General features: G+C 35.4%; 1 protein-coding gene across 7 annotated transcripts; it reads right to left on the bottom strand.

Moving 5' to 3' along the window:
- Positions 1-7938: 7938 nt before the first annotated feature.
- Positions 7939-27292, bottom strand: Pex2 (peroxisomal biogenesis factor 2). 7 transcript variants are annotated; one of them, XR_009224252.1, is made up of 7 exons: positions 27014-27287; positions 14720-14864; positions 12870-12983; positions 12242-12703; positions 10595-10641; positions 8612-8683; positions 7939-8278 (listed from the first exon to the last, which is right to left on the bottom strand). XR_009224252.1 is itself a non-coding variant. In XM_046468241.2 (6 exons), the coding sequence occupies exons 2-5, from the start codon at positions 14721-14723 to the stop codon at positions 10631-10633; spliced, it is 591 nt and encodes a 196-aa protein (XP_046324197.1). In that variant the 5' UTR covers positions 14724-14864; positions 27014-27287; the 3' UTR covers positions 8285-8683; positions 10595-10630. The 7 variants fall into 7 exon arrangements, 4 of the variants coding, with proteins under 4 accessions (XP_046324196.1, XP_046324197.1, XP_046324198.1 ...); XR_006857023.2 differs by having other exon boundaries at positions 10595-12703; positions 27014-27291; XM_046468241.2 differs by lacking the exon at positions 7939-8278 and having other exon boundaries at positions 8285-8683.
- Positions 27293-27607: the final 315 nt, after the last annotated feature.

The following is a 27607-nucleotide window of genomic DNA, read 5'->3' as shown; positions in this document are numbered from 1 at the left end:
TTCCCTTTTTGAATCATTATCTCCATTTCATGGAACAAAAGAAACTCTTGATAGGAGTTGTTGCTCCCAAGTCCCCAAGTATCACAAAAATACCTCATATCTCTCCAATTTATCAAGTATAATTCAGTTACTTAGAACATTTTATCTATCCAGTGTCTGCTCTAATATAGCTACTATTCTGAAAAATAGTTACACCTAAGTAATATTTTCAATTTTTCTTTCTTAGACATTTCTGATTTTTGTCAAGCTCAGTGTAATGTAGAAGGTCTGGCTAAGCCAGTTGAACAATGTACCTCTGGGAGAAACTGTGAAATAAAATTGCAGGATGGTTTGGTTTTGCAGGAAGGGAGTGGATTTCAAGTGAGAAATCCCTTAGTTCTCACACTTGCTGTGTATCCTTGGGCAAATCACTTAGTTGCCTCTTTTGGAAGTGTGGCTTATAACACTTATCTCACAGAATACAAAGTTCTAGAAGAGTACCAGCCACTGGGTATAACTAAGGATTTTTGGGTTGTTTCAGTCAAAATCTTCTTCTATTTTTATTTGTCCCTTTAACAGCCTGGCCTAGGGTGCTCCTTTGTACCTCCAGAGGCATCCCAGTTTTCACTACCAGTCTTGGAAAAGGTCTGAATTTGGGATTATCAACCGATTTTTTCTTCTCTGGGTGATGCCTTATGTCATTATGAACTTTCCTTTACCCTGCCTTTGCACTAAACCCTTCTGTGATTGGACCTTGCTTTCCAAATTGATAATTAGTTTTCAGGAAAATTGTGAGCTCCTTAAGGACAAAAAATATAATTTTATCTATTTTGTATCCTTTGTGCCCACAGAGCTCTGTGTCTGGCACACTGTAGGTCCCTGATGATTATCTTTGATGACTATTCATCTGAACTTAAATACTAGGGGCTCATTTGTTAAATCTCAAGAATATGCTTTCTTTTCGTTTTCCTTTTTAAATCTCTTCACCTGAAGGTAGTCTACAAATGTTAACCACTATACTCAAATGGCATTGTCCTTGAGAGGCTTCTACAGGTCTCTGATGAAATAAGACAGTTGTTTCTTATTGCCTTCCAAGTGCTTTATCTATTTATTCTCATGCTCTTCTTCTATGGAAGACTCTGATCTCTTATTTATCTTCACATTCCTAATGTCCAACACAGGAAAATGTTCAATAATCATTTGTCTGAATAGAATACGAACGGAGGCTGGGCTTCATCAGTCATATGGACTTAAATTTCAGTCCTAATAAAGGAGAAGCCAGCTTAAAGTGAACTTCTTGGGTAGTAAGAAAAAAAAGGGGGGTAGACAACATGTGATAATTGGGGAGTGAGGATGAGGAAATTGATTTGTTTGGTATTTTTCTAGTTTATAGATATATGTGTACAAGCCACCTTTTGCCCTTCCATGGCTGACTCTAATCATTTCCTGTCACTGGGAGTGACAGTACATTTCAGGTACTTTATTGCAATATAGATTATACCACTTTCCATTGTTGTATGAATTCTAGGCACTGTGGAAGACTCAGGTGTAGATACTTAGCACTTCTGAAACACATCTGAAAATCTCTGATTAAAAATGGCCCTCTGAGACAAGTCCATGGGCATTTCTTAGGTAGCTCCTCAAAGGAAATATGTGGGTATCAAAAACTACAAAAGAGGAAGAAGTATATATAAGGAGGAGCTTCAGAATCTTACCGATTATCTTGAAAATCTGTCACTTCACCCATGCAATACCTCATAACTTTATACTATTAGTAAATTTAATTATCATGCTTTTTAATTCAACCTGTCAATCCAATAATTGAGATATTCTTAAAAAGATTTAACTTTAATTCCTAAGGCTTTTAGGAGAGATTTAATATTTTATTGTCAGCATTTCCAAGAAATTTTCATTCATCACAAATGGTCTTAAACCATCACTGAGTCTGCAGGCTCTTTGCCCCTTTCATCTCCATATTTTAGACTTAAATACCTATTTTCAATTTCTCATTTGTGAAACACTGGACAAAACTAAACTCAAGTGTTGGTGGAGGTAATTTATCTGGGGATAACTCTCAGGAGTCCACCATTAACTGAAAGACAGACATTTCCTGAGTTTCCCCAGCCCTCTGCCTTCCTCCCTCATTCTTAGGTTGTAAAGAATGAAAATAAATATTATTGAAGAAAAAGGATTTAGATTTGGATTTTTTTCTCTTAACATTTTTGCTATGACCCCAGAAAAAGGAATGATTGTTTTCAGACATCAAGGAATATGTTGGCTTTGAACTTTTCTACCAGTTATCCATCCATGTGTGGAATCCACACATAAAGGGAAGAAAGGGAGACTGATTTCTTAATTAAAAAAAATAAAACTGATGAGACAGCAAATGATATTCAATCCTATTAAAGAGACTAAGCACAGACCTTAGAAAAAGTCCTCACATTCCTTGCATTGGGATTGTGTGATATGGTTCTACAATTCAGGGAGATTGGAAATTACAGAACATCTGCAATGAAATTGGTTTTCTGTGGAAAACTGATGAATCACTTACTGCCAATGACTAGAAGGAAAAGCACTTGTTTATGTCCTTATGTAATGAATTTTTATGAGGTGAAGTTTGCTGTTTATAAAAAATACACTTTAAGCTGCTGTAGATGTAAAATAATAGAATTCTGAATTCAGAGCAATGCATTACTGCAAAGACAGTCACCAGCAGAATATTATTTGCTTACAAAACACCAAAACAGAGCTATTACTTCTATAATGGAATTAAAAAAAAAAAAACAAACACTCATCTACCCAGTTGGGTTCTAGAAGAAAAAGTATTTAAAGAGACAGAGCTGAAATTGACAGCTCCAAAATTGCATGTATTTTCAAAGTAAAGTTATTAATTCTCTTATAGTGGTCCTGAATTCCAACTGTTTTCCCTCAACACAAGAACACCATGGAGCACTTAAAATGAAAAATGGCACTCCTAAGACAAAACTAAAAACTGGGGGTTCTGGCCTCTCCACATAAGTCTCATCAGCTTGTCTGCTCAATATTCACCAGGACCTTGAGATTCAGGCCTCAAACTTTCTTCCCTCTTGGGTTTAAAGCATCTATATTGTACCAGTCAGTTTTGGTGAGTCAATCCTCAACAAGCTCACTGTTGTCTAAGAGACTCATCTAGTTTAAATTGATGCTACACCTGAGAAGGAAAAGCTACAGTGTTGGTCTTCAGAGAATTTTTCCTTTATATTTGGTCTGAAGCTAAGTATTTTAAAATCAATTAATAATAACTTTCATTAGCATATTATTGTGGTATATTTTTGTTGATTAAAATGGCACCCTTACAAATTGAAAGGAATTTGGTTGTTAGCAGGGGGTTATTTCTTTAGTGAGCTGTTTTCCAGGGAACCACCTTGACTACCTCCAAGACCAGGAAAGTCACTAGCTACAGTCATTTAGAATTATGACTATTTAGATAAAGTCTTAGCTAAATTTCAAGCTTGCATTATCTCTTCTTGGCAAACAAACTATAAAAATATCTCAAAATTGTAAGAATTTTTGTGTCTATATCTGCAAAGAAGGAAAAATTCCAAGTCAGACCCTGTGTTTTGATTATTAGTTGAGGAAATAGTCATTTTACAGGGTTAGCATTTGCAGGTGTTCTGATCTGGTATATTGTAGGTATTTTAAAGTAAATAAACTGCATTTGTTTGCAAATAGTGACATTTATTCACAAATACTATATAAGTACTTTTGGAGAAGCAATGGGAACTGTTACTTTTTCTTTTTGCTTATGTACTTTCCAGTTTTTTAAAAATATGCATTCTAATTTAAAAATACGCATTTTAAAAATATGTATGGAGTCTGATATTGGGCATCCAACCACTGAGCCACATCCCCAGCCCTACTTTGTATTTCATTTAGAGACAGGGTCTCACTGAGTTGTTTAGCACCTCACTTTTGCAGAGGCTAGCTTTGAACTCGAAATCCTCCTGCCTCAGCTTCCCAAGATGCTGGGATTACAGGCATGTGGCATCACGCCTAGCAAGAGACATTATATTTTTGGTGAGATATATACATACTTGTCTCATTGTTAAGAGTATATTGTACTTAATTTGGTATTCTCCTTTCACATATTATATTGTGAGCAACTCAGTTAAAAGTTTTAATATTTTTGCATAAAATTTTTTATCATGGTACTTATGTAACATTGATCAACTATTTATTCCTTTATTGTTGGTTCACATGTTTATGATAAACACTATTGTGTAGAACACCTGTTCAGTGATTCTGCATGCACAGTTCTTATCATTTCCTTCAGATTGATTCTTGAGATTAATGGATATAAACATGTCCACATCAACCTGATTTTGAAAATCAGTTTTACTTAACCTAATGTGTAAGTTATGTTTTATTGGCTCTGAGATTTTAGAAAAGGTACAAATTAAACCTATTAAGAAAAATAAGTTATGTGACTATTAAAAATGAGGAAGGTGTACTACCTGAGTAACACTGTATCTTTGGACCTCATGGACTCAGGGGGGGACTTAGTTTACTATCTTGCTTGACTTGTTATAGTTGCCAGAATAGGAACTCAATGCAGGGTTCAGTGAAGGGCACTGTATAAAACAGTGCTTATTTTTAAATTAAAAAAAAAATAAATAAATCACAAGTTTTCCTTTTTTTTTTTTCTCTTGAGAATAGGAAATAAATCTCCATACTGCTTTCCATATTGGCTGCACCAATTTGCAGTCCCACCAGCAGTGTGTGAGTGTACCTTTTCCCCCACATCCTCATCAATACTTGTTTGTATTCTTAATAGCTGCCATTCTAACTGAAGTGAGATAAAATCTTAAGAGTGGTTTTGATTTGCATTTCTCTAATTGCTAGTGATGATGAACATTTTTTCATGTATTTGTTGATTGATTGATTGTACATCTTCTGAGAAGTGTCTTTTCAGGTCCTTGGCCCATTTATTGATTGGGTTATTTGTTTTTCTGGTGTTTAGCTTTTTGAGATCTTTATATACTCTAGAGATTAGTGCTCTATCTGATGTGTGAGGGGTAAAGATTTGCTCCCAAGATGTAGGCTCTCTATTCACCTCACAGACTGTTTCTTTTTCCGAGAAGCTTTTTAGTTTGATTCTTGACTTATTGATTCTTGATTTTAATTCTTACGCCACAGGAGTCTTATTAAGGAAGTTGGGGACTTAAAAACAGCATTATTACAGGGACACAGCCACATCAATGTTTATAGCAGCACAATTCACAATAGCTAAACTGTGGAACCAACCTAGGTGCCCTTGAGTAGATGAATGGATAAAAAAAAATGTGGCATATTTACACAATGAAATATTACTCAGCAATAAAAGAATAAAATCATGGCATTTGCAGATAAATGGATGGAGTTAGAGGAGATAATGCTAAGTGAAGTTAGCCAATCCCCAAAACCAAATGTAGAATGTTTTCTTTGAAATAAGGAGGCTGATTCATAGTGGGATAGGGAGCAGGAGCATGGGAGGAATAGACAAACTCTAGATAGGGCAGAGGGGTTGGAGGGAAAGGAGGGGGCTTGGGGTTATTAATGATGGTGGAATGTGATGATCATTATTATCCAAAGTACAGGTATGAAGACACAAATTGGTATGAATATACTATGTTTACAATCAGAGATATGAAACATTGTGATCTTTATGTATATTAAGAATTGTAATACATTCCAGTGTCATATATAAATAATAATAAAAAAAGAATTTCACAGGAATCAGGAGTCAGTGTATGAGACATAATTTTAACCAGGGTTTATGGACCAAGATGGTCTAGATTTACATCTTTACTTTTACCAGCTCTATGAATCTGGGCATGTTATTTAACTTCTTTATAACTAAGTTACCTCATAATAATCCATACTACTTAATTTCGAATGTATTAGTTTATAGAACCTAAAAAAAAGGAAATAAAGAGATTACCTGGGAAAATGAAGGAAATTTCTCCTGTTACATGATTTGCATTTCTTTGAAGATAAAGGACAAGAAAGCAAAATACTTATTTGTGGTTATGAACATAAACATACACTACATACTAGGTGTGTATAAATATTTGCTACATAGTAAGTTTAGTTCCTGAGAACCTAAGACCATGGATTCTATGGACAATAGGACCAATTGGTTTGAGTAGAAAGTATGTTTTATGTTGCTAAAAATATCCTTTTTTAATACGGAAACATGTCACTTACTGAGTGCTATTAGGAAAAACAGCTTTTGGTTAAAAGGTAATGTTCCAAATGATTAAATCAAGTTTTTGTTTTTAAGTGCTAGTATATTTTGGAGGCTTTCTTAAATATAGCAATACTTATTTTCCTGCCTTCTTAACCAAATTATAAAGAAAATGGGGTAGCTTTTATTGATGAGACAAGGTCATTAAAAACTACAATTATACAGTCCTCAGAGCCTTTTTATTCCTACTCTTTTACTAGATTACAGTCTTTAAATTTTTTTTTAAATTTGATACCAAGTAGCCCATAATTGTTATTATAAATAGGCTTTTTATAAAATAGATTTTTCTCCTTCCTTTTATTAATTATTTTTACTCTGTTGGTGAGAGTTCATTAATATTCAAAATAAAGCAGTCTTTAAATATGATCTTGAGAACTCTGCCAAGTGTATGAACTTTGGTGTATGGAATCTATGAAAATCTACTGAAGTTAATTAAGTACTTCCACTGCTGAAGTACTACAAACCTAATAGAAAGGACAATCATGGCTCATACTGGCTACTCTTCCCTATAATCTTCGATCTGGTTTTCTTACTTATATTTATAACTCCCCACAAATTACCCAGATATCCTGGAAAAATGTAAAATTTTATCAACTCACTTCTTTGCTTATAATCTTTATACTGCTTCTTCATACTTGGAAATAAATCGAGATTTTTCTTTTCCTCACGGTCTGCATGGCCTTCCATGACCTTTCACCTCACCTGTCCTTCTTTTACTCATGTTAATTTCTTTCCATTTCTTAAGCGCATAAAAGACTTTCATCTCAGAAGTTGGGCACCTGCCATTTCTTTATCCTAATACTCTTCTTCTTAGCTTTCTCCCCATCTCCTTAGGTCTTTTTTAAATTTCATCTTACAGAGGACTTTCATACATGCAATTTAATTTAATAAAAATATCATTTTTTTAAAACAGTAACATGTCACTTATTGCGTGCATGCTATTAGGAAAAACATCTTTTGGTTAAAAGGTAATGTTCCAGGTGCTGAGATTGTGGCTCAATAGAATGTTTGCCTAGCGTGTGTGAGGCACTGGGTTCAATCCTCAGCACTACATTAAAAAAATATTTATTACAATGAAAAATATTTTTAAAAAGGTAATGTTCCAAATGATTAAGTCAAGTTTTGTTTTTAAGTGCTAATATATTTTGAAGGCTTTCTCAATATGCAACACTTATTTTCATGTTGATTTCTTTTATACATGCAATTTAATACAGCATCACTCTATTTCCTCAGCCTGTTGTTGTATGGAATCTATGAAACTACATTTTCTTCAGAGTACTTCCAACATCAGAAATTATCTTATGCATGTGTTTGTCAGTCTCTCCTCCAAGAATGTAAACTCCGTGAGAACAGAGGTTTTATGAATACATCTTTCAGTACAGAATGTCTGTAGGAGCTCAATAAATAAAAAGAATGACTTAATTCCGATTGTTAACCTAAGAGGTAGATACTACTGAGCATCCATGTTATAGGCAAACAAATGGAATCTTAATGTTAAATAAACCAGTCCAAAACCCAGTCACTCATCAAAGGCAGGGGAGTTGGGAGCTGGAAAGTAGGACATGCTTTGTGTTAGCTCTGATTGTTAGCTTTGAAATTTAGAGATGATTACTGAAGCCACTTGGATATTTTAAATACACAAGTAGAGAACCTGAATTAAGAATAAGTTGCATGGGAGAAAAAAGAAAAAAATGTTAGTGTAAAAGTTTTTATTTTCCAAAGGGAAAACTTATAACTGATGGTTTGATTCTTGAGGCTAAAGAAGAAACCCATGTAGCTAAATATGATCCAGTTTTCCTCCCTGTTGAGCCCTGAAGTCACTGGGCAGTAGAATCAGTTGCCTCAGTGTTAAAAATATAGTCTTTTGGCATTGCCCAGGGAGGCCGGGACTGAACGGAGTCTCTGGAACTGTAATGTGCCCAAGAGGCCTGGCTATCTGCAGTGAGGCAGAGCTCCGGGAGCAAGCATGAGAGTATTTCAGTCAGTCATAAATTCACTGATTACCTTCCACTGGTGTGTGGTATGTCAAGCATCCTATAAGAAAGAAAGAAAGGGGGAAAAAAAGTATAAAGAAAAAAAATGGAAACACAATTGCAAGACTCACTAATACATGACACTCAATTCCTCCTTCAAGGATACACTTGCTGCCCAGCTGTGCAGTGTGGTCAGCAGACTGCCTCCAGCTGTTAGCTCCTTCAAGGTCTGCTATTACTGCAGGAAACTGCAATGCCTGTGGTCACAGCCTTCCCAGGGCAGCCCCTACCTAGTGACTAATAGAGAGAATACCAGTTCTAGAGGTCCTCTCTGGGTTGGTTAAGTTTTATCAGGCCTGCATTATAATCTACCATTTCTTTTGTCTTTCCCTACTTTTCTGCCTTTTCCTTTCAAGGTATGGATCCTTGATTTATAGATTTCTGTGTTCACAGCTTCCTTCTGCATCTGCAAATACAAGCAATCACAGATTAAAAAATATTAAAATAACATCACATCTGTACTGAATATGTAAAGCATTTTTCAGATTATTCCCTAAACAATACATCATAACTATTCATAGTGCATTAAGTATCATAGGTAGTCTATAGATGATTTATAGTATATGGGAGGATGTATATGGTTATATGCAAACACTCTGCCATTTTATATGAGGAACTTGAGCACCTGCAATTTTGGTATACCTGCAGAGATTCTAAAACCTATCTCCCACCAATACTGAAAAATGACTGCATCTGTCTAGCATTTCCAATCACTTTGAACCTCTGCTTCCATAGAGCTCAATCTGCAACACTAAGTTTATTTATTTGGCTAAGATTTCTATATTGGTATGCTAGAACTAAAGGTTCTGGTTATCCAATGAAGAACAAAACATTCATTCAGTTTCTGAACTCAAGGTTCTGAAGGTTGCAAATGTTAAATAGAGCTTTTTTAAAAATTTAAAAAGTAGCCCCAGCTACTGGGGAGGCTGAGGCAGAAGGATCACTTAGGCCTAGGAGGTTGAGATCAGGCCAACCAGGACAACACAGTGCAACTCAGTCTAAAGGGGGAGAAAAGAAAAAAAGACTCCATAAAATTGACAACTTTATTAGCTAGCATTTAAAGTACTATGTTCTCATGTTAAAATTAAAATAGGGGCATCTACTTTAGAGTTTACTCAGCTATCAAATAACAATAACAATAAAATTGTTGGTTTAACAAAATCTTGACTTCATTTAATCATTTCAAACCTGTATTCTAAGACAGTTGTTTATTAATATCAGTATAAACTAGGTCACTGGAAAATGAGACTGCAAATGGACTTTAGGTATAATAAGGACAAATGTAAACTTTATTAGTGATCTCTTCTTTTTATCTACCCAGTATCCATCCTTCTTATAAGAGCAGCTTGGTTTTCTGTGATGAGCAGCCTCCCCTCAGCACCATTAGGTTCATGTTGTATACATAGGGAATGTCAGCAACATTTGAGTAAGTGGGAACAGTATTTTTTATCACTTTTCCTGTGGTAACTGGTTTAGAAATGTGTGTAATCCAAGACAAACCAATAATACAGAACTCTTGCTGGAACTACCAGGAAGAGGAATGTCATTTCAGTGGAATCAGAAAGCTGGCAGAATATAAACCTTAAGCATCAAAAGTGGACATCATTTTGCCTGAGAATGAAGCCAACTCAGAATATTACCATTAATGGAAGGAACTACTATTATATCTTAAACACAAGCCTCACAATGTACCAGTGTAGAGATTAAGTGCATTGCCCAGACTACATCTAACTGAACTGCACAGGTTGAACCTGAGTTCATATCCCTCATACCATGTACAGTGTTTATCATAAAATTATGGCCGAGAGACTATTCGAAGACGATTATTTGAGCACGTATAACCAGACTGGCCCTGCAGTGTACATGCGGATCCTTCACTGAGATAATTCAATAAATTATTTTCCTTTTTGCCAATTCAATCTGGATTGGTTTATATCGTGGAAACTAAGAGGCCTGACGATATTCCAGATTCATCACTGTGTTTATTTACTATAGAAAGTAGATAGAATCTAAATGCCCAATGACAGAGGTTAAATGATTCTGTAAATAAGAAATGTGCGTACCATCAAATGAACCAGTATACTGTGATGATCGGTGGGTAAAAAAATGAAAATTTCATTTTTTCCTAAGTTTTTAACAATAATGTTTTAAAATTAGAGAAGAAAAAAGGTAAACTTTGTAATATATGAAAAACTCTTACATTCAAACAACAAAATTCATTGGCTATCTTATTTAAATTAAACCAAAGTTAAACTCAAAAATCCATTTAATCACACAAGGTAAACTACATGATGATGACTATTTTTCCTGTACTCACCATTATATTCACAGTAGCTTCCTCAGTACCTGGCACCTAAGTGTTTGCTGAATGGAAGGTGAAGAGAAAAATGAACAAGTTATCCTGTATTTTCACTGTACTATATTTATTCTAGGAAAGTGCTTACTATATAATGAATAACTTGAGACAAATCACTGCTCATGCTAATTCTATTCCACTTTAAGAATTTAAAAAAAAAAGAAAAAAATTAATATGCTTGTGTTGTGTTTCACCTGTGTAATAATTCTTTCAGAGTAGTCATGACTATCCTACGCCCAACTTTAGCTACATGTGAATTATTCCTAACATATGTCTGTATATACATGTATATGTATATTTTAATCAAAGCACAATTTATTTTATTTTATATTTTGATTTATTGTCAAAGCACAAAAAAATTGATATCTTGTTTAAAAATCAGTGCCATTATTTTGTTAAAGTAACTTAAAAACTGTCCAAATATTTTCATGTGATTATTATTTAGCAAAACATTAATTTTTAACTTCTAAGTGAAAAATGCAGAGAAAAGGAGCAAAGTACATCTTGATATGTACTCCTGTATTATTACTATGCTAAAGACCTCTGGTATTTCATAAAACTACCAATATTCTTGCTGAGAACATAAGCTCTGAATCAAAGACTAAAGAAAGAGATCCAGGAAATAATATTCTTCTTGCCAGGTGTCCCCTGTAGCCTCACTTCTAACTGCCTTAAGCAATTTTTACTTTTTATACCTAAGAAGTCAACTGTGAAGGGGTCCAACAGCTATGGAGTGAACCTCTTGAAAACTGGCTTCAGAGAAAAGTTTAAAATTACAATCTTAAAAGTTTAAACAGGGCCTTATCATTGTCAGATTATGATATTTTATCATCTCTGAAAATAAATCTATACACATCCCAGTGTAACCCAACTCTTTCTTGGTAGTCATATGACAAAAACTCTCCTTTATTCCTGATAGTAAAAATTGAATGCAATAATTTAAAATATTTTACATAATATATTTAGAATCATGTGGTTTACAGTGATTAGAATTTAGTCATCTCTCCAAAGGAAGAGAAGACGTTGACTGGGAAGTACCAGCCTTATAAGAGACATCTAAGTACCATACTTAGGATGACTAACATTAAGAATTTACACATAATACAGTTTTCCTCAAAGGAAACAATTTTACTTTCTAAGGAACATTCACTTCTGACATCTCAATTCCTGATTTCAGTGGCTGTACACTATGTACCTCTGTGCCACACTTAGGACAAGTAAAGTACATGTCAAATAAGAAACTACTCTTAACACAGTAATAACAGAAGATATGTTCACATCCTATGGTGTGAGGCATGGTGGGCCACTCTCCACACAAAGAACATTCTTTGCCACTGGTGGCTAATGTACTGTCACTATTAGAAGCACCAGTAAGAGGGATACACCATGAGGATAACTTGGCTTTCAATTTCTGGATATTTATAAGTGGTAAGAGAAAAATTAGAAACTCAGCAAAACCATGCCAGAGAAGTTCCCTATTCATGTACTCAAAACCAACTTCTCGGGCATTTTGGGGCCTGCAAAATATAGAATTAATGCCTAGAAGACGTTCTGTCAAAGTTGCAAACTTTCCCCGTTGAAGGAAAATCAAAAAATTAATTAACCCACCTAATTTCAAAAGTCCAACCACAAAATTTGCACACTGTTTAAGTTTCCCAAAGGATGCTAAATGATGGTTTCGAAACAAATCGTAGCATCGTTCTTCTAACCACCTCCCACCAATGGTACAGACAGCATACCAGATTTTCTGGTTTTTACTTGGTGGCTGATATCTCAGGCTCTGGGAAAAACTGTCTTTGTACTGAATATTCAAAACTGACTGTCCCACAGTAGCATTTTTAGAGTAGATGGTGAATCTCCACAAAAAAAGCCACAAGAACGCTTTTACTTCTGGTTCAAAGCGAGCAAATAGGCCTGGCTTAAATCCATGAAAACACTGAGTAAACTGGGACCAAACCAGCTGCTCCAGGGCCTTGTTTAGTTCCAGCGCATCCAACTGACTTATTCTGAGTACTCTGTCTGTACTCTTTGTATTCTCTTCTCTGGGTGCCATGTCCTCTCTGAAGGTCTCTAGGAAAAAAAAATAAAATTAGGGAATATCATCAAATTGTTATAATATCATACTATCTCTTCCACTTCCACTTGGAAAACTAAAACTGATTCACAAATTACACAGGGGCACAGAAGACAGGCGTTTCAGTAGTGTAAAATCTTAAGGCAGGCAATCACTTCTTACTTGGAACTTCTTTCTCTCTCTTTTCTCTCTTCTTTCTTCCTTTCTTTTGTTCTCCCTTTTCTTTTCTATTACTTTTTGTTTTCTTCTTGGCCCTCCTCATGAAAGGAATGACAGCTAAAAAACAAGAAAAAAGAAAAGAAAAGCTGTTGTACCCTGTTTCTACAAACATACTTCTAAGTAATACTCCTTGTCAGATATTCTAGAAGAAAAATATTAAATCCTCAAACTGTGATGAGGCTCAGTAACATGACTTCTGGAGAAATATATGAATATGAATATAATGAACTATTCAGAATACACCAATGGATGGTATCTCAGTTTAATTTCTAGTTTTTCTATTGACTCCAAAGGTATAAATAATTTTTCTTCTTTTCTTTCTTTTTCTTTTTTTGTGATACTGGAGATTAAATCCACAGGCACCATAACACTAAGCTACACGCCAGTCCTATTAATTTTTATTTTGAGACAGGACTAAGTTGTTGAGAAACTTGCTAAGCTGGTGAGGCTGGCCTCAAAACTTGTGAGCCTCTAGAGTCACTCGGATTAGAAACATGCACCACCTCACATAGGTAAAATTCTATTTTTCAAACAGCCACTTAATCTTTCTTAAATACATTTTATGTTTAAATAAGTCAGAAAAGTAAATGAACAATGTGTTTATTCTTCTGTTACACTACTGCCAAAAAAAAGCTACTAAATCTTACCATGAAGCCATAAGAATGCAGAAGTGTCATTGTTAAAGTAATAAAAATATATACATTTTGAAGTACTAAAAGAAAAATATCTATAATATATAATGACATATGCTATAATAATTTAAAAAATAGATGATGGCAACAAATAGGTGCTAAAGGAAAAAAGTGAAATATAAGAAGCTAATTAATGATTAGCTAGGTATGAATGGCTTAAAACACATTATGTGCAACCCAACATAATTAAAGTTCTATACTTAAGTATACAGACCAGTTTTGATATTTCAAATTTTGTTATAAACTGGCAAATGCTGACAGTGGGAAAAATTGGGTAATGTTGGCCAAAGGGTACAAACTTTCAACTATACGATGAACAAGTTCTGGGGAGCTAATATGTAGCATGGTGACTACAGTTAATTTTGCATTGTTTACTTGAAATTTGCTAAGACAGTAGATCTTCAGTGTCCCCATCTCTTTCTCTCTCTCACATGCAGCATTTTAAGTAATGATGAGTGATGAATGTGTTAATTTGACTGTGGTAGCCATTTCACAATGCACATGAACATGAAATATTCATTTTGTTTACTTTGAATTTACATAACTTTTATTTGTCTATTACAACTCAATAAAGGTGAAAAATGTAAATTGGGCTCTCAACACAATACATTTAATCATGTTTTCAAAGCCTTTGAGAAGTCCACTACTCTAAGATAACACTCAGAGTGGGAGAAGGAGGAATGGATCCTGCTGAGTGTCAACGTTACTAGCTGGCCATGAAATCTTGGACAAATCATTTCAGCTGATCCTCTCTACCTTGGTTTCTTCACTTAAAAAACAAAGGGATGAAGAAAAAAAACACCTTTAAAGTCCTTTCAAATTCTATTATGATTTTAACCAAAAAGAGATTAAATTTTATTTGTCAGTAGTAAAAGGACTGAGACGCATATCTTAAAATAAACTTGTACTTCTTGAAGTGGGGAGTACATTTGACAACAGAAGATGTTTTCAAGGGGTCAGTTTTAACATTACCAGATCCTAGATGACTTAGTGGCAGGAGATTTTTTTGCTCAACAAGATCAAGTACAGGAAACAAAAATGACCACTGAATAACAGTTCTGTTTTCTATTAGGCCAGACAGATGACAGGAATGCTTCTCACCCATAAATGCCAAGAGCCTTCTGGGGAGATCTCACCTTTTCCCCTTTCCTGCAGCTCCTTCAAGACTTGACAGCCCTCTACTATGGCAATGGAGACTTTTTCTACAAGTTCCTCTGTGAAATCCTTGCCTCATACTTGCTGGGACCTATAAAAAAGAAAGAAGAAGTTAAAAAGAGAGCGCTCCTTTTCCTCATTCTATCGATCCAATGCATTGCTAACACTGTTGATTCTTTGCCAAAGTATTTTGCTAATCCACATATTACCCTATGTCCCCCACAACTTTTCTCTTAAATTCTAGATGTCCCTGACCATTACATCTCATTGGTCTATCTAACTCTGTCGCTTTCAGTGCATTCTCCCCACTTCAACATCAACACAAACCTCCCCAAGCATATCAAGCTTGCTTTCCCTCTTAAAGCACTGACACCTAGTCATAAAATGCCACCTTCTCTTTTTCACTAGTGGATTTTACCATCTCTTCTTTTTGGGTGCAACACAATGTTCCCATTCTTTAACTGAGAAATCTACCCTGTTTTTAGGTATTAGCTCAAGCATCACTTTTTCCTCACTCTCCAAATTTGGATTAGCTGCCCCTTCTACTTCTTTCCATCACATTCTATTCTTCCTCTTTCTAGGTCTCTACGCTCTGTATACAAACTAATGTTTAATTTTCTATCTCCTCTACTAGACGATAAACACTGACGTAATGATTATTGGCATATTTCAAAACTGAATACAGTTATACATAGCAACTACCACATTTCCTGGTACATAGAGGATATTCTACAAATACAAGATGAATGGATAAATGAGTAGGTAGAATGTTTGGGGTAAAAAATACAATTTCTATCCATTAAACTTTAAAACTATTTCAAATTGTCATACCCAAAACAACACTTATTATTTATGTTACCATGTTTGTGGTATATCTGCTAATTTAATATGTTAGAGATGGTAATATAATAGTCTCACAGCCAGTATCAACCCTGAGGAACCTATAATCTACTGAGGCGAGGGCAGGAGGAAAGCAAGGATCTGCTATACGAAAAAATAAGCTAATACAGTAAGATGCAGTAAGTGATAGGCAAAGGAAATTTCAGAGCACTATGTAAAACAACTATAAATCAGAAGGTCAGAGAAGGCTTCCTAGAGAGGTAGTATCTAAACAGCAGTGTCAGTCTGGTAAAGGAGAGTAAAAACATTATGCTAAGTAGAGGGAATGACAAAGGAAATGGAGATGCAAGAACAAGAGATAAGGCTTGAAGGAAAGCAGAAAACATATCCTAAAGGTGTGAAGAGGTTGCATGTCCTCAAGAAGGTAATGGAGAGCCACTGAAAAGTTGTAAACAAGGAACTAATCAGATCTGCATTTCAGACTGCTTTTTCTGGCCACCAGAGAATGGATTTGAGGCTGTGAGTAGGATTGGAGGCATAGTGCCCACTTAAGAGGTTGTAAAGATGATCTAGTGAGAAATTAATATGGTCTAATAATTAGACAAGTATCAATGTGTGATAAAAAGAAAAAGACATCTTTGAGAGCTATGAGGTAGTAAATTGATGCTATTTGGTAAGAACTGAGTAAAAAATAATTGACTTGAAAAACTGAGCAAATGGTAATCCAATTCTCTGAAACAGTAAGGAAAAGATAATACGTGCAAGAGATCTTATACTCATATGAGACATCTAAATGAAAAAGTTCAGTAGGCAGAATATAGGACAAAAAAATACAGATTGAGATTTCTGTAAATTTGGGGCCCTTTTGGTAGGTAAGCCCAATATCTATTTGATCTAATTAAATGCTAAAATCACGAAGGCAGTGATCTAAATAAAATAGGTAGATCCTATTTATAATGCCTTCAGCTTTCTTTATATAAATATCTTATTCTAATAGTTTGAGACAAAGATACACATATCTAGATATCTCAAGGCATTCAATTTGTATGTTGTGATCTTCATCACAACCCTTTAGTCTCATTGTCCCTCTCATCTAGTGGGTTTTAAACTTAAAAGAATTCATCAGAATTACTTGGAGAACTTGTTAGACTGCTGGGCCTCATTTCCAGGATCTGTGATTCAATAGATCTGCAGTGGGACCTAAGAATTTACGTATTTAATAAATTCTCTGATGATGTTGAGAACTACTGGACTAATCAAGTTCAAAGCAAAATCCTTTTTTTTTTTTTTTTTTTCAAATCTTTCATGGACACAGGGTTTCCCTATCTTCTATTAAGTAGTCCTTGTGAGATTAAGATAATTCACTGATTCCACAAACTCTGTTAAGTATGGGTACATCCTGGTTGTAACAGGTGCTTGGGTGCAGTCTAAGAAGGGAGGCAGACAAATACACAGACAACTAAGGCCACAACAGAAGTGTATAGCATCCCAGATTCTCAAAGGCATAAATAATATTTCAACAAAAATTTCAAATTCCAAACATACACAAATCAGTAAGGTTATTAGTTTTCTTCCTTTTTCCTGCACTTAACAAATTTTCTCTAATTTACTTACATCATTTATGGAACCAAAGGAAAAATCACAAAAAACATTATAAGTTAAACCAAACTAACAAAATTATCTGCCCATATTTACCAAATTACCTTATTATTACTCTCAGGATAAAACACCAAGATCTCACACCTAAGGTCACCCCAGCCTGTCTCCATCTCTGCAGCCTCATAACCCACCATTCCCCAAAGGAGCCTTTAGCTCCAGAGCATCTTTCAGTCACACCTTTGTGCCTTTTCTCATATACCTAAACTACTTATCTTTCTTTCCAGCTAGTCTCACTTTTCTGAACTATCTCTGCCTTTCCACATTCCAACTCTATTTCAACATTCTCTGTGAAAACTTCTTCATAACTATCCCCAGTTCCCATTGATCCTTACGATTTTTAACTCCAGCAGCAACTATTTATGCCATTTACTTGGGCTTTCAAGTGTTTGTACTATGATTCCTATCATGAGAATACATTTTCTTTCCTTAAACATAAGTTAGTTAAGAAGAAATGCTTTATTTCTCAAATAATCTGCCACCTACAAACTGCCACACCAAACTCAGTTTTCCTCAAGCAAAATTCTATAATTCAGGATATCGGAATGTGGCATAAGTAATTCTTCTATTGTAAGAGCATCTACGACTCTGAATATTCCCCAGATTTCATATTCTGTGGTCAGCAAGATAAGGGGAACTCTCTTATTGTCAAACTACTCTTGGAAAGTTCTAACCATACTTGATACCAATGTAATTTCAACAGTCCTATCCCACATCCAAAGGAAAGCCATCTGATCCCACAGTCCCAGTGTTGGATCAGATGGCTTTCCTTTGGATTGCCTTATAAATACTAGAGTCCAGAGAGTTCCAGATTGTTGCTGATGAATACCAAATCTTATAGTTCTAGAATTTACAGTAACGATGGGCTTATAGTAGCTGCTCAGTGTTTGCTGAACTTACATGCAATACAATGACTAGTCTGGTAGCTAATCAGTGTACACACTCCACAGCCTGTGAGTGCATCCAGATGAACTGGATGAGTTGGGAAGATATCTGGTTCTCAGGTTCCTTATTAATATTTAGTGAGAAACTCATTAAAAGGAGTGGTCTTTCAGAGGGATCAGGCATTTCAAAACACTCCTATCTGCAAGAATCATACTTGAGAACATTTAGTTAAGATAGAAATGTTTAATGACTGCCAGAAAAGGAGACTTAACACAGTCTCTAACAGATCTAATATTTAACAATACTTTATAAAAGAAATTCTCTTATCCTTTCTGTTACGGTTTAACATTTTTTTCTTTCCTTTTTTCCTCCCTAGGGCTGGCCTCAGTGTAGATTAGGAACAGCTGGGCTCACTCTCTTCCTTGCTTAAGATTCTTTAATCTACCCAAAAGACTTATTATTAAACTGCTCTTCAGTCTTTTCTCCTTCAGACAAATAATGGTTCTCTAGTTTTTGTCTTAGGCCTTATTTTCCAAAACTAGTTATTTTTGTGACTTCTGTTAGTTATAAACATAGAGTAAACACTGTCCATTACACATCACAGTTCAACAACGTGTAATACTTCCACCATGCTCTACATTCCTCTTCAGGCAACTGTGAAGGAGTGGAAAAAGCTGATTTAAAATCAAACAAGCCTAAAGTCAAGTTCCAGCTCTGGCACTTATGTGCTATGTACTTTTAAAAAAATCATTAGCATTAGATTCTTCTCTGAAAAGTGGGAAAAATCATTAGCATTAGAGTCTTCTCTGAAAAGTGGGAAATAACAGCTCCTCATCAGGTTGTTGAGATTAAACTAGATGTTATGGAAATGGTTTGGAAACTGTAAAGCAGTATTATTACTATATTTTTGCTGCTTTAGTTAGGGATGAGCATAAAAAGAACAAGACTTGAAATGATTTTGGCAAATCTCATTTTAAAAGACTGAAATCTTAATTACTAATACTAATGCCTTAGTAAACCTGTGTAAAAGGAATTTTTCCCCAGGAAGTAGTGACTATACCACGAAAATATAATTGTAGGTAATCCATGAACATGATGTCACCACTATGTGTACATGTAGGAGGGAAAGGCAGGAGGAGCAGGGACATGATCCAGTGGGGCATATCCAACTTTTAACTTGCATCTTTTCTGAAAGCAGATATAACGGGATTTCTAAAGAACAGGGATGGGTTCCAGTTCCCTTGGCTACTTAATCCCCACTAACATGGCTGTGACTATTATCTAGAAATAAAGAAACCTCAGGAATGCACACTGATAATATCTGACTCCAGGGTGCTCTGCTCCACAGGACATGGTACAGACAGTCCAAGACAAACTTGCAACCTTGGGTTCTTCATCAACATATAACTACATTTAGTTTCCCTCTCCCTCATCCCAACTCTACCCAGCCCTCTCCCAACTAGAAGTTCAATTAATCAGACTATAAAATTCTCTTCCTTCCACTGTTATATAATAAGATTCTTCCACAAATGGTGTGAAACACAGAAAAATGCCTTTAAATCACATAAAAGTATTCATAATATAATGCAAACAGTTTGTTTTTTAGTTAATTCTAATTCTCTGACAAATAGTTCTTCAACTGAACCAATATTTATTGAGCATCTATCAAATGTGGGGCATTCTCCTAGGTACCGGAGAGTCTACATAAATATTTAACTGTCAGTTAACTTCCTTTGATTCAAGCATTTTAAAAGAAATAGGATGCTATTGTAATCAGGACTGGTCATTGATCTCCGAAGTAAAAAATGGATCTTAAAATATGAAAACACTATAAAAGTTCACAAAACTCTCCAAACAGAAAAGAGAAAAATGATATTTGGGGCAAGGGAACAGGTTATGCAAAAGCCCTGAAATGTGTGAGCTCCTGGCCATGGTCTAGCTGGGGATGGGTATCACTGTGAGCTGTGTGTTCTTGGTTATTTAGCCTACATTAGTGTGGCTGCATTTGTCATCTGGAAGTGAAAGAAAGGACATCTGCCATGATCAGAGTGGGTGAAGGGCCAGTTTAACCATATTATAAAAAGCATTTATGTTAAGGCAACTGCATTGATTCTGTAGGTATGAATAACCATTGAAGAGATATAACAGTATAAATTTTAAAAGATTAATCTAATGGCAGAGTTCAGTAAGACTGAATCAAAGGAAAACTGTTGTTCCAGGAGACCAGTTATAGGATTCCTACAATTCAAAACGAAGATGCTAACAACTTTCTGGTTAAGTCAAAGTAATTTAACTTACTTCACTAAGAACTATGGCAATCAAAAAGGAGATTATAACACCCTTACTCTGGATTAAAAAAAATCCCCTATATATTTGGTAAGTCAATATTTTCCTGACTTCTATTATCATACCGACTGCCAGTACTAATGCCCAAACACTGGTCAGTCTATTTCTACTTTACTTTCAAGAATTTAAGTAATCTTTAACAATTACCATATTATTGGTACTTTTAGATTAGTACCTAGTTTCCTTAATGTAGGCTCAAACTTAAAAAAAAAAAAAGTAACTTTTTAAAGTTGGAATTGTTCTGAATCCAAACACTATCAGATTTAATTCAAATTGATTTTTGTCAAAGTGCCAAAAACAATGTTTCTCCCTATTCTTACTTTTAATATGTGATCCTGCAACTCACTCTCCCCCATTTTCTAAAGTATATTACTTTAAGATTCTAAAAGGCTAACCAAGAGGGAAACATTTATTATCCATGCAAAGACAAACATAAAAGTCAATAATTAAAGTGATGATTTAGAATAAAGAACACTGGGGTTAAAGAAGGATTCTACTGTGTTAAGGATATGTGAAAAAGATGCTTAAGGCAAAATTATGCCCAGATAAAAAGTATATCTACTTGTGTTAGTGTGATTAACTTGTCACATAAATATGTTTAAGACAAAGTGATCCAGCACTACAAACTATTAAAAAGGTCTCCTGCTGACATTTTATCACTAGACATGTCACATTGCTTTTCCTTCATAGGGGAAAAAAAACCTCTGAAATTTGCTTACAAAGAGTAGCAACATAATGACCTTATTGCTTAAATAACTTACACTTTCCTTTTATGTTTTACATTTCCCCAAACTGAAACTTTTTCATCTACATCTCAAGTAAACAAATGACTATCTCACTGAGGAAGAAAGAAAATTCAGGATGTATGTACAGTACAGCTTTTATTGAGTATAGTACAAATAATGAATGAATATATTTTATTTAAGAACATGTTATTGACAGAAATCTATCAATAATAATGTGGGTATTGTCAAGGGCTCGTCAATATTAATGTAATTATGATTAAGGGGATAACATGGATTTTCACTATAATACCAAGTAACATCTCCTACATTGCTGCTATCAATATACACATTATTATTGACCTGCTTCGAGACACTCAGTACTGGATGTATTACCATTAAACGTATTTGTCAATGTATACTGCCTACGAAAATTCTACATTTAAATTTACAGCCTTGTAAACTTTATCAGCAGAAACATGTGATTTACAATTAATCTGTATGTTATCATACTCACCTATGTACCCCTTGTCAGACCGTTCTTTTTCAGTTTCACAATAATTGACTAATTTTTAGAATGACAATGCTGCCAAATCGAAGTAGATGGGACCAGATATTCATTTTTATCCCTCTGTAGGTTTTTAAAAGTTTTAGAGTAAGATTTCATATGAGGTATGTGAATAAAATACTATTACTGGAGAGCTTAAGTTTTGAACCTATACTCTACTATTTTATTTCCTTTGTGTAGTCAGATAGATTTACTGTCCATTGTATTGAAATCAATACTAATAAAGGGGACATGCATCAAACAGGGATTTAACAGGACACTGATTCCCAGAACACATTTCAAACATGAGTAGAACAGAAAAAGCTATGGCTGAGACCCATTAGTACACTGTGACCTCTGGCATACTGAACAGGCTTAGAAATCAACAACTCTTAAGTTCAAATCCCACTTCTGCCACAGACTTGCTAAGTGACTTGTCACTACTCTGTTTTTCTTCCCTTTCACTCTATATAAACTAAGTTTCAATAGTTTATAAATAGCTGAAGTTATAAATCCTAATGATACTCATCTGGATATAGCCAAGACATGAGAAATGTTCAGATTAAATTTCTCCTAACTTCAATGAAATCCTCATCAAAATTAATGTAAGAGCTCTTTCTCTCTTTTGAGGGTAGAGGGGGTATATAACAAATTTTTCTAAAAAACTTTTCATGTATATATGAAAGATAAGCTTCAAATAACATACTTATCTCAAAATAATTTAGAGTGACTGCAGCTTGCCACAAAAGGGAAAATAATTATATTTTTTCATTTAGAGAAAACTCAGAACAAATACAATGTTCAAGATTATAATCTGCCTTATACAATAAACAGTGCCTTATTTTAGCTATAGTGTACTTGATTAAATATTTAAAAATTACACAAAATTATCTTTTTAAACCTTAAAACACAATTTATAATATCTTGTTCTTGTTTCACAAATATGTTTTCAAGAGAACACCAAGGTTTTTATACTCTTCTCTTTCAGAAAATTGTTATTTCTGAGTCTTTGGAAGAGAAAGCATATTGCAGGAACAAACAGTTGTTTTTACGAAAAAGGGGAAGAGGGTTAACCAGGCTTTGATTAGTTTTGTGTTCTAGCCTAGGTCACTTAGGCTGTGTGGCTGGACAAAGTCATTTTGCCATACTATCATCTTCATCCATTGAAGTAGAGGGGGAAGCCAATGTAAAAAGTCTACTACCTACCTAGAATCCTTACAGGAGCTGTTTTAGGAAATCTTGAAAAGGGAAGGAAATTTAAAAAACAGCCATTTCCAACTGCAAAAATGATAATGCTGAACACTGAGTTTGGAAAATGCTAAAATAGAGAAATCAGAGCAGGACAGGTGAGAAAGAACCTTCACAGAAAGAGGGAAACATTAGGAAGACAATCCCAATGAACTTGTTAGTTTACAACTATAATGAACATATACCAGTTATTGAGTGCTAACAAGTGACTACTACAGCTAATTGCCATGTACAAAATTAAATATTAAATCACTTAATCCTTGTAATATTAAGAAAGACATTCTTTTATTATTTTTACTCTAAAGTAAAAACCCTGGGGAACAAAGAGATTATATGAGTAGTGTAAAATAACTCAGCTGGAAGTGGAACAGCCGTGCTGTGAACCAGTGTTGTATACTGATAGGTGTTTTTTGGCCTAAAAGGCAAACATAAACACTTTAGGATAGACATGCAAGATGTAGTTATTTTAAGAGGCTAAGTGTTAAAAGTAGAGACATAAACTACAGCAAAAATTCTAATCCAAGGATGAACAAACAAGCTACATGATATGCATGGAGTAACTGGATATTTAGAATGTCCTATACATTTAAGAAGGGTCTTATTGCTCTATGTATATATGTGATTGTATGACCAATGTGATTCTGCAACCTGTACACTCAGAAAAATGAGAAATTATACCCCATTTGATTCAAATGTATGATATGTCAAGATCATTGTACTGTCATGTGTAACTAATTAAAACAAATAAAAAATAAAAAAAAAAGAAGGGTCTTTACAATCCAAGTGTTTAATAGAATTCCATGTCTTGAAAATTACTGGAATACACATTCAATGGCACCTTTTATGGTACTGAAGAATGTGGAAATTTCTTCAAACAAACAAATCAGCAGTGGAATAAGAGGCATGGTAGCACATACTTGTCATCCCAGTGGCTTGAGAGGCTGAGGCAGAAGGATCCCAAGTTTGAGGCCAGCCTCATCAACTGAGTAAGACTCTAAGCTACTAGCAAGAGCCTATCTAAAAATAAAAAAAATAATAAAAACAGGTTGGGGATGTGCTCAGTGGTCAAGTATTCCTGGGTTCAATCCCCAACACTAAAAACAAAAACAAACCCCAAAAGAGGAACCACAACGTAATACACATTATTTTTAAAAAAATCTTTTTAAAATTCTTTCTCTCATTGGATCCATACAACACAGTATTATCATCTCTATTTTAAGAATATAAAAATTAAAGCTTGAGAAGATTAATTATCTAAGCTGGCAATTACTGACTTTCTGGCAAATACTAGAAAAACTGGAACATAGAAAGAAATGAGTAGGATGGATATCTGGGAAGCATGGATCAAATTTAATTCCACAGAATGCAAAGCAAAAAATTCTCCCCTCTTTGGAGTCATCCTGGGGTATGTGAATAAAATAGTATTACTGGAGATCTTAAGTTTTGAACCTATACTCTACTATTTTATTTCCTTTGTGTAGTCAGATGGAAAAAGAAAAGGAATGTAGTAAAGTTGCCATGCTGCCTGGGATGTATCTAATCTACATTACCTCTTCTTCTTCTTTTTTTTTTATTAAGTGTGGTCAAAGGACAATTCAAAGGAACTGAATGTCAAATCTGAACAGATCTGAAATAAATAGGCACTTCATCATTTACCTATTATGAACACATACTATATATGCAATGTAGAGGCGATACCAACTCATCCATTGAACATTGGAAGGGAGAGATCATGACTGAGACAGAATGACTTCACAGCTCTTGGGTTTTGTATTTTAATAGTAAGGAAAAAGAAATGACAACATTTTATCTCACCTTACCTAATGGAATTTTATCTTAACTGACAAGCAGGTAAGAAGGCAGAGTTCTTATGTAAAGAAAATAGATTAAATAGAGTAAAAAACATTATAGAAAAGGATATTTTGATTGTATAGATGGGAATATGGTAAGAAAATAAACACATACTACCTTTCCCTGCCTCCATTATTACATATAAAAGCCGCGGGGCCAGGCTTTAAAAGGGCAGTGCCAGGTTAATAGACATGGGACAAATAGACCAATTCAGGGCTTTTCTCCTAAGGCTTCTACATTTTGATGAGTAGAAGAGAGACACAGAATGCTTAGAAACTACTATCACTTCACATGAAAAAGATCAAGAGAACATGCAATTTATTTCTTGGTTGTCCAACCTAGATCATCAAGAGAAGAAAAAAGGAAGCAACTGAGAGTAGAACTTTTGTCTGGAAACAGACTATGTACATAGTACACACTTTTCTTGTGCTACAGGAATCTAAACACAAGGTTTTATGGGCAAGAGGAGCAGACACTTTAAAATTATATGATGCTGTGAGGAAAAGATGGGGCTACAACTTTACTAAACATGTCACAATGGGAAAGTCCACTAACATATTGTAAGGTTCATACTGAATATGTAAAATGGAAAATACTTGTGCTCCTTATTGCAAGGATTATTATGAGCACCAATACAGAATTTAGAAAACTTTAATAATCAAATGAATGTATGTCGAATACAAATGAACAACTGTCCTAAGAAAAAAGAATTTCAACGCTAGAAGGAAAGGCAGATCATTTAGTCTAATACATGAATTAAGCACTGGGGCTGAAGCTCAGTGGTAGAGCACCTGCAGCACCTTTGAGGCACTGGGTTTGATCCTCAGCACCACATAGAAATAAATAAATCAAGATATTGTGTCCATCTACAACTAAAAACAAAAAAAATTAAAAAAGATATGAATAAATTATTTTAAGCAGGAACCCTGTTATAAAAACAGAACACATAAATAGCTGCTCTTGTTAATACACAGCTGACACTTGGCTTGCTTTGTCTCTGTTCTGCATGGCTCCAGGAACTTTCTACAGAATTTTTTTATGAAACAATGTTAAGCCCACAGAGCTATTTCTAACTTCTAAAAATGAAGAGAATAAAAGTTGAAGCGGTAAAGTTCGACAAAGGCAAACCAGAATAGGGACTAGAACCCAAATCGCCTGACTTTGTTTAGTATTCTATGTTCCAACACTTTTATTTTCTTTTTAAAGAATAAATAAATAAAATAGAGGTTCTTCTTTACGTTCAGTAATTTCACTATCTCCCTTCTTTCAAAGGCCTCAAGATAACTCAACTCTTATCTATCTGGATACAAGTAAATGATATTATTGGCAAGATCAGAGTAGTTTAACATACAAGTAGGTGGTTAGTTAGAAATTGTGGTGGAGGGAGCCTCAGTCTCCTTGTAATGGCTAAAAATTGTCTACATAAAAAATTTGCAAGGGACACCACAGAATACAAAAAACACGTTAGACCTGAACTTTCAACTACCAAGTCTCATTCTGTGAAAAGCCTTTTACTAAAATGTTGCGTGTACAGAAAATGGTCCCTAACTAAATACGCAAACAATGACTTTTAAAGACTCAAAGGAAAATGCTCATGATTTTCACATTCCCGATAAGGAATCAACAAGAAATAAAATCAACTCCGCAATTTTATAAGAAAATTCTCAGTATCTCCTCCCATAAGAAAACCAAAACTTCTAAGCAAAGGGTTTTCACTTAAGTTACTCAATTTTTTTTGTACCACACGTAACCCTTTAAAAGAATCCTCGGATTTTACTGAAAGCTTGGATCCTGGATGATTCTTAGAAAGACTTTGATAAGAAGTAAATCTTTTCAAGAGGAAAACACATCTAAGTCCGTCTCTAAAAAAGGCAATTCGTGGAATGCAGAGGGGTTCAATTCTAGCTGCGTGTTCCCCTGCCCTTAATGGCGCGAACCTAAGAACGTCTGTAGGCGTTTGTAATTGCTTTACAGCGTTTCCCGAAATCAAGACACTTTGATTTGCCTCTTCCAGGAAGACAGGAAGCCAATAAACAGGGAAACTGAAGCAAAGGGCGAGAATTACAAGGCCGTGAAACTCCAAGACCTCCTGGCTGTAAGCAGGACCTCAGGTTTGCACTCTGGCGCTCTCGGGCAGACACTGACCTTAGGAGTCTGCGAAACGCCCACGCTCCACGTAACTTTTTCTGAAACATACTCTGGAAAGCTTGGCTTTTTCCTGGCTGAATGTGGGTTACCCGGGCTTCCGGAACTCGCGGGCTTCCGGAGCGACGCAGGACCCGGAAGTGGCTGGGGAAAAAAAAAAAAAAGGAAATAATACCACCCGTGAGCACTACGCTTTAGAGCAGTGCAGAAGGCCCGAGAGGGCCCCGAGACGGAGAACTCGCAGGAGCCGAAGGGCCGAAGAGCCGAAGGACCGAAGGGCCGAAGAGGACACCTCGCTCACGGTGATTGGTTGGAGAAAACGTCTCTGATTGGCAGAAGAGTCACGAGCCGGTCAGCCCCGGGTCGGGGGCCGGGCGTGAAGAGGTTACAGTGTCCAGGGGCCGCCGGGAAGCTGGGGCTTTCGGGGGCAGGGCTTTAGCTGCGGGCGGACGCCACAGCGGGCGGCTAGAGAAGCGCCGCCGGGTGGCGGTGAGGTGCCTCCACAACTCGGGGTCTCCTTGTTTGCCCTGAGCGGCCTGCTGCGGGACGACCTCCTGAGGCGGGAACCCTCGGGCTAGGTGGCTGTGTCCGGAC

The sequence above is a fragment of the Marmota monax genome, unplaced genomic scaffold (assembly GCF_021218885.2).
Source record: "Marmota monax isolate L192 unplaced genomic scaffold, Marmota_monax_Labrador192_F-V1.1 WCK01_AAM20220418_F8-fsc00115, whole genome shotgun sequence".
In the NCBI taxonomy this organism is placed as follows: Eukaryota; Metazoa; Chordata; class Mammalia; order Rodentia; family Sciuridae; genus Marmota; species Marmota monax.
This window is presented reverse-complemented; position numbering and strand designations above follow the sequence as displayed.

Bases quoted from the DNA above. Each gene is read 5' to 3' on its own strand.
- Pex2 (XM_046468239.2), bottom strand. From the start codon at position 12,969: ATGAGGAGGGCCAAGAAGAAAACAAAAAGTAATAGAAAAGAAAAGGGA. The intron at 12,704-12,869 runs GTAAGAAGTGAT...TTTTTTTCCTAG, and splicing joins GAGAGAGAAAGAAGTTCCAA to AGACCTTCAGAGAGGACATG.